We start from the raw sequence: 11,850 nt of genomic DNA on the forward strand, positions 1-11,850 counted from the left end.
CAGCAGCGGTTCGGTAGTGTTACGTAACGTCATTGCAGGTAGCCAACAGACTTACGACTGATATTGATCTATGCAATCGATCCTAAACCCCGCCTCCCAAACGTAGTAAAACAAATTTGCCAAGTTATTTTGACCCTTAGGGTGGTCGACCGCCAACTTTGCTGATTGTACCTATAGGGCATGTGCGTGAATGTATTTCTAACTGCATTGATGCATAACTATAACTGCATGATACTGCCGCTGCGACAATTTCTATTAGTGTAGTACAGTTGTGGCATTAGGGTATGGAAAATAAAATAACTTCTGTTGATATTTATTTTGTTCGAAACTTACCCTTTTATTTTACATCTACATGTCAAGTAACTTATTGCAAAGTGTTATTATCAAAATTATAACTATGTGGTTTAGGTTAGCAGTACCGGATCTAGAGGGGGGCAAGCCAGGACCCATGCCCCGGGCGGCGAATTCAAAGAGCGGCAAATTCTAACTTGGCAGACGAGCGGTCAACTCATGATTAACGCAACTTTGACTACTGAGACGTCCAGTGCATTAAACACATAAATTATTTTCAAAATTTAATTTAAATGTATAATTAATAAAGGAAGGCGGGGCGGCATTGTCCAGATTTCGACCCGCCACGAAATATATCATGATCCGGGGTTGTAGGTTTGTTTCAAAATGTCAAAATGGTCCTGTATACAGTATTCCTTGAAAAGAAGAAGGTTCATAAGAAAAACAGAATGTATATTGACTGTGTCACGTTTAATATAAAGAATCATTTATTTATAAAGCCCTATTTTTCTCTTGCATGGCCTGCATTATTTCGATGAGTTGTTTGGTGGCAGGTTCAATGTACTTCTTGAACGCAGGCTCTTCATATAACAAGTCAAGCCATTTTGCAGTGCGCGGGAATCTAAAAAATTAAACAAATGTAATATCATAATAATAACATTTGTCTTGTAGAGTTTTTAGTGTCAATTGGTCATCATTTGTCCCCCCAAGTATACAATTGAGGTTCATTTTTCAAATGTTTAAAAGTCTAGTAAAATATTCTGGAAAGCGGCGATAGCCTAGTTGGGTGTGGAACGGACTGCCGAGACGAATGTCCGCAGGTTCAAATCCCAAAGGCACACATCTCTGACTTTTCTAAAAAATCATGTGTATTCTTTGTGAATTTATCGTTCGCTTTAACGGTGAAGGAAAACATCGTGAGGAAACCTGCACATCTGAGAAGTTCTCTATAGGAATTTCGAAGGTGTGTGAAGTCTACCAATCCGCACTAGGCCAGCGTGGTGGACTAAGGTCTAATCCCTCTCAGTAGTAGAGGAGGCCCGTGCTCAGCAGTGGGCAAGTATATAATACAGGGCTGATATTATTATTAAAATATTCTGAATTCACTCACCATAATAAAATTCTAAACGTGGTAAGTTGTAACAGAGTATAATACAAAAAAGCAATTCTTTTATGAATTCAACATCAAAATTGTTTAAAAGGTAAATTTATTTATTTGTAGTTAAATATTCATATTTGAAATATTGTGAGCAATTAGGGACATTGTGGGAATTATCGCGCTATTTCTTTGTCACGCATGGTAGCGTTATGGCCAATGACATTAGTTGACGTCACAGTTCACTACTAGTTATTTAACAGCTAATTTTAAAGCTTTATAACTTATTAAACATTGCGTGGATTTTGAAAATCACACAAAATAAAGCTTTTCGGGCTGTGCACCATACAATCTGCCATATTACAGGGCTAAAAAATGATATTCGAAATCTATGACAATATTGATACCTCTCTGCGTCTAGTTTTCGGAAACACTGTATAGTCGCGGCGGTGCTTCCCACCGCGAGGTCTGCCAACGTCAGGTGATCGCAGGCGATGTACTTGTTGTTCTCAAGGTACGCCTCCACTACGCCGAACGCGGTGTCTACGTCTTGCAGCTGCCTCGGCGAGGGTTCTTTGAGACCTTCGAGTATTGTTGGAAGCTGAAAGTAATATTAAATGTTTCCTTTATATTTTTTAAGTGATTTATCTATTTTATTTATTGTGATTGGATGCACAGGGCGTCAAATTCTAAGGGGGCGCTACAGGTGACCGAAAATAAAGGTGGGAGGGGATGTCGTCACTTCCTCATCATCATCCGCAGGAGTTATATTAAGCACCATGTAGGTAATAAAAGTTGATAAATTTAATAAGTGTTTCGCCAGGGTAGCTACTGTAAGCACTGCGCGCAAGAGCAATATACTACAAATGTTAATTGCAAAATAACTTTACTTCTAAAAAAAATAATAAGATATAAACGTACAACAACAACTTTAAGCCTGATGAAGAAGACGCCCGCGTTGAAGAACATGCACTGGTCGACGATCGCGCGCGTGCGCAGGTCGCTCGGATAAAGCCGCTCGCGATGCTCCCCGCCGTATTTTTCGAGCAGGTACTTCATTATAGCGTTACTGTCAAATATTATACTAAATGCATGACTGAGTATTATATGATCAGGGAAATATGGTCACAACTCTATGTATGTAGAATGATACAATAAATAATGTGCTTTATCATGGGCGGATTCACCGTTGGGCTAAGCGGGCCAGTGCATCGGGGCCCTTGGACCCTGACTAGTGCCTTTTTTAGGTCACCGTCATGTGAAAACTAACACTCAAAAAGTTTAATCAGGGTCCCTTTTTTCTTCAGCTCTGTTATGTTAGCCACTGATCGTGTAACGTGTAACATCGTCATTTTTGTTGGATCTGGGCCCTTGTTTATCTAGCTACTTGTTCTTTATCTACTTACATATAATACCTATATAGTGTTTCATCTAAACACCATGATAGGGTAAAAAAATATAATTTACCTCTCTGATACAACAAAGTCTTCATCTTTCAACACAGGTATCGTGCCCATGGGATTCATCTGAAATATATACTTGTATATAATATTATTCTCAACAATAGAATATTATTATTCTTCCAAAATGATTTATTGTGGCTAAATTTTCTTCGTTCTTATATGGTCTGAAGTACTTTGAACAACTTTGAATTAATTTTACTCTTTTCAAGTCCGCGACAGCATATATCTACCTTTTATGTAGAAGCCACTATAACCAAAATAGTGAGCCATAAATATAAATAAATCAGATACTTTTTTTACAATGCTCATTTTAGAATATTTATCAAATTCTTACCAAAATAAATACTTTATGTACCTTGACTTATCATAAGTGCAACTATGTTCGCCTACGTGATGCATAGGTATTATTTATTTATACATTTATCGACTTAAGTATTTAATTTAGATAAACTTTGTCTTTTTTTGTAACCTATACATATTCCCTATAAAACAAAGTCCCTTTTCTGTTTGTCTGTATGTTTTCTACAAATGTACTGAACGGATTCTAATGAAGTTTCGTATGGAGATAGTTGACCCAGGGAAGGTTATAGGCTACTTTCTATCCCGGGAAAATGAATAGCGGGACTTTTATCCAGGAAAACTCCTACACGCAGATTAACTAATTAACGATGTTAAAGTCCAAAGAAAAAAAAAAATACGGACCATAGACATAGACCATAGACATAGACATAGTCCAGGTTGAATCGCGTTTAAAACTAAATAAGTGAACAAATTACCTTCATAAATTCAGCAGATTTGTGTTCCAAGTTCAATAGGTCGGGATTTTCGTAATCGAAAGCCAATCCGAGCATATCGCCGAGCGCCCGCACCGCACATGCTGGCGGGCTCGCGTCCACCTTGTACAACACCAGGCCTGACATATCGACCGACTGAGGAGAAAAATATCGAAATATTATGTTTTTTAATGTGTCGTAACTGATTACGGCGTTGTAATCACTTATCTACAAAATAAACCGAAACGATAAGGGTGCTATCGTACTAGTATTTCATATTATGATTTTTGCGTTACGTTTTCTCGTTTTTGTAACGAGAATGACTCGCGAAAACGGCGGTCTCAAGCTCGATGCGACACGACACATTATATTTTCTCCATAATTATTTTCAAAATCATTAATCATCATAGTCATTAAAGTCTTATTTAGTTTTGTAAACATTCAGTTATAAACGTTTTAAATTTTTGTAACTATTGTATGTCAATTGCTTTTTCCTATATTTACTTAACTATTTTTTTTCAAACTTGCACGACAAAATGACGTCACTGTACTTAGTATAAAAGGAAATAAAACCCAACGAAAATTTCGACCAGTAAAAGATGAAAGTATTCCTTGACGGTCGTAACAATATTATGCCGGCCTGTCTGATTTCTTCATTTTGCCGAGTTAATAATTAAAAATATACATAGCGTGTTCAGAACAATATTATAGCCAAAAGTCTAATACATTTAACCAAAGGTTAATAACTAATACATGAAGTAACATTAGGCACATATAATAAGAAATAACTTACCTTTTCCACAACGATAAACCCACTTTTAGGTTCAGATGAATATGGGTTAAATATAAGCAACACTTATGATGATTGTCTTATAAATTTTCTTGTTTTAAAAAGAACTCACGAGATATCCGTTCTCTGAATCTGTAATACGCTGAATGAGATCTGAGTAGAAATATTTAACAAAATATACCACGTTAGTCGAGGCGCTAGTTTGTCCATATTGAATATTCATAAGTAGTAACCGGATTATATGCAACATAAAAAGCTCGGTATATGCATGAAAACTGGCAGAATATGCAACATTAAATGATACGTTTTAGGAACAAAAAAAAACGAAGATTTTTTTTTTATTTCAAATTCAGCATACTATAATTAATTAGTAAAATATCCATTATATTTGATCATAGGTACAGTAACATTATATTTTTGTAAACGTAAAACATTAAGTCCTCTTCCAAATGTTCAGTAGTAAGATTGTCACTTCAATCATTCAAAATATTTTTATAAGTGGAAAATGATCGCTCCACATCCACTACGGTAACTAGACAGAATTTGAACTTGGGTGCTATGTCGGTAGTTATAGTTTCTGGCAAAAATATGTTTCTGGTAAAATCTATGGATAATATGCAGGATGCATATTTTAGAGAAAATATGACATATATATGGGAACGTCTCAAATATGTAAATGCATATGTAAATATGCAAATGCATATAATCCGATCTCTATTCATAAGGCATGTTCACGGCGCGGTGCAAGCACACCTTGTGGCCACATGATATTTGGCCCGCACTTACTAACGCGCACATTGTAGTTCAATCCAGATCTTTCCTGCCGTCCGGTTGAGGCCAGATTTCTGAACAACCGATGCGTCGCTTTTATTCATATGCCGAAGCGCATGACGGCACAACGAGTGATCATAGGCTTTCTTTAAAATGGTATTGGTTACCATGATGCTCTTCGCCGCCTTTCAATGAAGGAAGGCCATCAGTCGTGGAACGAGAAATGGAGGCTAAGCCCGTCTCTCTTCGCAGGACCATTAAGAAGTAGGGTTGAAGAAACCATAATGCGGGTTATCGGGTCGCCGTGATAGTGTGTTCTAACCGAAGTGACATAGATGCTCGCGGATGTGCTGCGTATCCGGAAAGGAACAGTCGGTACTGTCTCCAATGCGACAAAAATCCCACCATACGTCCCAGGATTGTCCAGCCTGAGATAATAAGTGCAACGCTTTTGTAACAAGCGTCGGAAGTAACCTCTGCTATCCGTGGTAGCAGCCATGGTCAAAGCCGTCTTACCCCTATTTGTTGTGAAAGGTAACTTACAAGGGGCCAGCAGGGTTTGCGGGCGTGAAAGGACTGCGACTGCGCCCTTTGCGGCCCCGATCGAGACCGCGGAGTTTTGATTGGAGTTATTATGAGTCTTCCAGACCCAGGTTATGGTTGACCGGATGTCATTTTACTGATGACTTGATGCTAAATCGGAAGTCCCGAGATAACCGTCCACCCGTCACAGGTTAGACGCAAAAATTACGGGTATTGTGAACATGGCTATGAACGCTACCTTAGAGCAAATGCGGTCAATTCTAGTATAAAAGTTATAAACGTACGCAAACAGGTTATATTAACTGAATTAAATTAAGGAACATAAAATTAATGAAGGTACTTAGAAACTACCAGCTAATTAATTTAAAGTTATATGCCGTTTTTACACCCGACGCTTAAAAGGCTTTGTGGCCTTCGTAGTCACGTTGGTCACCGAGGTGTTCGTCGTCCAAAAACAAACCTTACAATCATTATGATCCAAGCATCTGTATCATATACAAAACCGGATTTTGCTCGCGGCTTCCCCCGCGTGAATGAGTTTTCCGGGATTAAAGTCCTGCTATATAATTTCTCGGGATAGAAAGTAGCCTATAACCTCTCCAGGGTCTTATAATCTATTCAGTAGATTTTGAGAAAAACGATAACATACAGACAGACAGAAAAGGACACTTTGTTTGTGTGAGCTTATAGATTTAAATAAAACATTGACGGTCTGATCTATACAAAAAGGACTTGGATAATCTTGAGGTCTGGTAGTTCGTCTTTTGGGTTGCGATTTAATTAAAGGCACAAAATGATTCTAAACTTGTACAAGATTCCAACTTCGAAACGTCAGGAGTATAAAAAATAAAACAAAATTGTCAAACTACATTATTTCGACCACCGAGTTATATTTAGTAGAGGACATAAAATAAATTTAGAATTAGTTGCCATTTTTGTAAGGAGTTCGAAGAGACATTCATTATAACAATAAAAAACAATAGTTTATTTAGATTTTTTATTTTTCTCCCACAGGTTATGGACCATTTTAGTAAAGTATGCGACTCCGGGAGCGTTGACTTTCTCGAAGAACGGCTCTTGTTCTAGCCGTTTTATCCAATCGTAGCAGAGGGGGAATCTGGAACAAAACAAGAGTTTTATTTTACAAATAAATTATTCCTTCCTAATCGAATTTCGGCCACTCATAACGGAGATCAGCCACGAAGGAAATATAGGGCAGTGTGTGTGCGCAATACACAAGCACTCTATGTTCTTTAACTCACATAGTCTGTTGAGACGGGAATCCGACATGACCGGAGGGAGCTTTAGTGTTGCCCTCCAATGAGAATGTAACACCTTTAGTTCTATAAGAGTCTGTTGGTTATTGGGCATATATTTACTTAGCTCGTTGATACAAGGAGCCTTAGGGAGTCGAGAAGCCACTGTTTACCCACAGGACCTTTTTGAACCAGGAGGTGCCGATGGCTTAGAGCGCCACTATTTTGAATTGTTATCATGGGATATAATGGTTCTGCTAACAGGGAGTCGAGAAGCCACTGTTTACCCACAGGCCCTTTTTGAATCAGGAGGTACCGATGGCTTAGAGCGCCACTATTTTGAATTGTTATCATGGGATATAATGGTTCTGCTAACAAAAATACAGTTAAGACCAAAAAAGGTCGCCAGAAATTGGATGCAAAATTTTTCTACTCGGAGCGCTCTATAGACTTGTATATTATTGCCTAGTCAGTACAGCATGACATTAAAACAATGATAAACATTGGCAAAGCGATTTTTTTCTAGTGTGCGCTGCTGGTGGAAGCACGAAAATTACCTCCCACCCACACCAGCTACACCCATGACGACATAGACCTATAAAAAACAAAGAATATATGCAAGAACCACAACTCACTTATCAGGATCAGTTCTGTGTAAAGCCTGCACGGCAGTAGCAGTGGAGCCGGCGGAAAGGTCCGCCAGCGTGAGCCGATCGGTTGCGATGTACTTCCGATCAGCGAGGTAGTCTTCCACCACGCCGTACAACTTCTCTATCTCCGCCTGGTGCTCAGGCGTCAGCCCTGACAGCTGCCCCGTGAAGGTTAAGAACTAAAAAATAAATGTAGAGTCTGAGAATAGTCCGCGCTCGTAGATAAGATGCCTTTCTACATCTGTTAACGTTATGTATGAGAATGTCATATCCTAGCGCTAGATTTATGGACAGGTTACGCATTTAACAATTGACTTTTCACAATAACACTTTTCAAAGTGGTGTGGCGATAGTTTATTAATTTTGTGAACGGAACGGTTTGTCGAGGCGAGTTCAAAGTCTAATTGATAATAAAGGGTTGGTATTATTATTTATACAATAAACAACTATGAGACGTACTGCCAAACTCCTGATGGGGACGAAGAACATGCCTGCGTTGAAAAACATGCACTGGTCGACGATACTGCGCGTGCGCAGGTCGCTTGGATACAGGCGTTCGCGATGCTCCCCGCCGTACTTTTCCAACAGGTACTTCAGAATTGAGTGACTGGAACCAAGAATACATTCTAAATCAATTTTATGCCTTCATCTCTACTCGCTTTTTAATTATTATCATGGCATTAATCGCATATTTTTAAATATTACAAATATACGATGCATACCTTATACGTATTTTTTTTTAATTATTATACAGGCTCTGTAAAGTGTCCTCACTGTATCTGATGGTAAGTGGAGGGTCCAATAGAATGTCGGCTGAAGAGAGATGATTACCCCTCGACAGTCGGTACAATTATGCCGGACTGTTGGAACCGGATTGCATACACAGGATCATCCCGAAACGCGACACACTTACGTGGTTCACTATGACGGGTTTTAACACCTGGTGTACGGTGGTCGCTATCCGAGCGGATATAAAACATATCCTACCACCAGCAATATGGCAGTGCTAATAATTAAATACCTTTCACATAAAGTGTAGTCTCCATCTTGCAGAACAGGTACTGTTCGCATTGGATTTAACTGAAAACATAATTAGACAACAAAATAAAAAAATATCACCAACAATATCGAACTAAAACTTATATTGAACTAAATAAGAAATCCGTCTACTTTATATTTCATAGTGTGTATGAAAAAAAAACATCATCATATTAACGCTATTATTTACTTTGTTCTATTGTAAAAATGTGAAAATTTGACTTATATATTAGACCATAGTATAGACAAAACCACACAATGTAGCATAATTATTTTTAATTATGCATAATTATAAAACATTTTATTGATTACAATCATGACAGCGATAATTGGTATTATTAAGTCAAGTTACACAACTCGTTTACCATGGATTTTTTTAGCATATTGCGCTCTTCAATCAATTCCAATACCCTGTGAATTTCTTTTCTACCATAAAATTGTACCAAACCAGCATTTCGTCGAAATATACTAATAGACTATCAATCGTTTCCAATAAACGATCTCAATCTCAATCTTCAATCCGATCCTGAGGATGAACCAATCAAAATAACTTATTTATAATTGGTCAATAAATACTTTGTTCTGATTGGTCAATTTTTGAGACAGATCGAAAAAGCGATTGGGTTCGTTTATTGAAAATGGCGGTATGACGCACAAAACTTACCTTTTTAAACTCCGGTGTCATGTGCTCCATTTTGTATAGGTTCACGTCTTTAATCTCCATATCTAGGCTGAGTATGTCGGCGAGCATCATGACGGACCGCGCCGGCGGACTCGCTATAGCTCGGTGAAGGATTAGCCGCGACATTGTGACACTGAAAAAATCTGTATAATGTACGTAATTATAGTTTTTTATTGACTTAAAGTCTCGCGTATTTTCTATCGCAGCCATCTAAGTACAATAATAACGATTATAAAAGCAATTATGTACTCATTATAAATCCTATTATATTGTTAGACCTTGTAATTGGCATAAAACAAACTCTAATTAATGAAGTGAATTTCTTCACCTTGACGGCCAGTGGCAGTAGCGGCCTTAAGGGGCAGGGGGTGGGCGAACCGGCATCCACCCGGGGCTTCGCACTTAAACGAGGGATGTTGCGATGTCCAAATAAAGACTCTTTTATGTACGAAGGTACTTACTACCCTGGTTACCAACGCATCTTAGATTTTGTCTGCGAAGTTATTGTACTATGAGGCCTTTTCTTTTTGCTTCCTCCCGGGTCCTTATGCCGCCTAAGGCCACCACTGGGCAGTGTGAAAATTGACAATCCAAATTTATGGTGATTGGGGACATGAAGCCATTAGTACTAACCATAACTTATAAAATATACCTTTGAGCCCAAGCCTAGGCATTCCTATAGATAGGTTACCCGGGCTACTGATATTAATACTAGCGACACACATTCGGGTGATAGAAATGAATGAATACTGAACTATGATTAGTTATTTAAAGTCGCCTACTTAGTTAGATATACTGCGGTCATAATGAAAAAAAGTCTCTTCTCTTACATTTATTTTTATTACAATACATAACGTATCGTATATACATGCGTAAAACAAACAACTTTAACATTTTCTATTTTAATTTTGTGTAAAAATAAAATTATATAAAAGTTATTTTCCTTGTGACGGCAGTATAAGAGGGTTCGATGTTGATAATAGTAGAACTAGTAACTATAAAAAAGAACTAATATTGAAGGAAACCGAAGTTTCATTATAGAAGTTGATATATCTGACATACTCAAATTTAAACCTATTCAAGATAAATCATAACTATTTTACCTCACTCTTACTAACATTATAAATGTGCAAGTTTTTGAAAATGTTTGGAAGTTTTTAGTAGTCAATTACGTATAAACAGCTGAACGGATTTGGATGAAAATTCGCACTAGAAAGATCATGACCTGAATTAATCGGATTTTCTATTAGAACCATTATTCTTGAATAATGTATAAACAATATTACCGGAAGATAAAAATATATTTTAGTGTAAGTATTAACTCGTCACTTTCATTCTAAACATATAAAAACACCAACAAAACAGATATTTTCTATTTAATTCCCTAAACTGATGTTCAAACATATTACATGCTATAAGTAAAAGGTATGAAACACATAACCAAATATGATAATAAATATGATATTTATATAACCTATAAAAAAATGATTTTTTTTCTGTGTGTCTTAGTAACCGGTGCCATTACTACTCTGATTACTACAGTCGTATTAGTTAAGTAACACTGGACATTTAATTCATATTTAGTTTCATAATAACTGAAAGATTTCAAATATTTACGAATAATTAGTGCTCATACGCCGGGTCGTAACCCGCACGTTAAATGCAATATCTATTAACGCTGTAAAATAAACATTGAAATAAAGAAACCACATCCAAAACAGATTAGTCATTTTTGAAAAACGCGGAAATCAAAAGAGAAGTACACACAAGTCGAATATAGAACCTCTTTTTTTGAAGTCAGTTAAAATAAGCTCTAAATAAAGTAATAGATGCAGCAACTTACCTTACTTATTACTTTCTTTCGAGTTAGCTGCACTTTATAATAAACTTACATCGGGTTTTATTTATTTATTTATTTTGAAATTCATTCATCGAGTGTTTTGCACCTGCAAGCCGTAATTACAATGCGTGTCTATAATAAAATAATCCTCTATAAACAGATTAACACGTCAGTGATCTTTGCCTTGTTATTTCAAACTATACAATCTTACATAATTGTTTTTTATTGTTAAGTCACATTTGTTTATCAATAACCTAATGTCGTAATTCAGTTTCCATCGACCTTGGCCGGCAATGTACTTCGGACCAAATTGTTGAACTTTCTGTGTTGCTAGTCACAATTATAAGTACTAACAGAAACAATGAATATCATTTAATATTGTTTTGCAATGTATTTTATAGTGTTTTAAATAATAATAAGTTATATTATTAATCATGAGGATAATCGCGATTACAAAGTTTGAGTTTACAACCCACGTGAGGCGCGGTGCGGTTATAAATAAAACTAAACATTTTACTATGACAAGAGCCTATGTCGAGAATACGTGACGGTTTTATCCATAATAAGCCTGCACAAAATCCGAGTGTGTATGTACGGCATATTCTTGCTGATAAATAAATCCATAGACGGGAACATCTTATCTTATATCCTATTATT

At 36.9% G+C, this 11,850-nt stretch overlaps 1 protein-coding gene across 1 annotated transcript; it reads right to left on the reverse strand.

Moving 5' to 3' along the window:
- Nucleotides 1–756: 756 nt before the first annotated feature.
- Nucleotides 757–11,589, reverse strand: LOC115443112. The gene is made up of 11 exons (XM_030168385.2): nucleotides 11,197–11,589; nucleotides 9,336–9,496; nucleotides 8,655–8,713; nucleotides 8,093–8,240; nucleotides 7,619–7,812; nucleotides 6,715–6,844; nucleotides 3,627–3,779; nucleotides 2,855–2,913; nucleotides 2,309–2,456; nucleotides 1,795–1,988; nucleotides 757–913 (listed from the first exon to the last, which is right to left on the reverse strand). Exons 2-11 carry the CDS (start codon nucleotides 9,477–9,479, stop codon nucleotides 784–786), a joined length of 1,359 nt encoding a protein of 452 aa, XP_030024245.1. The 5' UTR covers nucleotides 9,480–9,496; nucleotides 11,197–11,589; the 3' UTR covers nucleotides 757–783.
- Nucleotides 11,590–11,850: the final 261 nt, after the last annotated feature.

This window comes from Manduca sexta, unplaced genomic scaffold (assembly GCF_014839805.1).
Source record: "Manduca sexta isolate Smith_Timp_Sample1 unplaced genomic scaffold, JHU_Msex_v1.0 HiC_scaffold_2177, whole genome shotgun sequence".
Lineage (NCBI taxonomy): Eukaryota > Metazoa > Arthropoda > Insecta > Lepidoptera > Sphingidae > Manduca > Manduca sexta.

Bases quoted from the DNA above. Each gene is read 5' to 3' on its own strand.
- LOC115443112 (XM_030168385.2), bottom strand. From the start codon at position 9,479: ATGTCGCGGCTAATCCTTCACCGAGCTATAGCGAGTCCGCCGGCGCGG. The intron at 6,845-7,618 runs GTGAGTTGTGGT...GTTTTGTTCCAG, and splicing joins CACAGAACTGATCCTGATAA to ATTCCCCCTCTGCTACGATT. The intron at 2,457-2,854 runs GTAAATTATATT...AATATTTGACAG, and splicing joins GACTTTGTTGTATCAGAGAG to TAACGCTATAATGAAGTACC.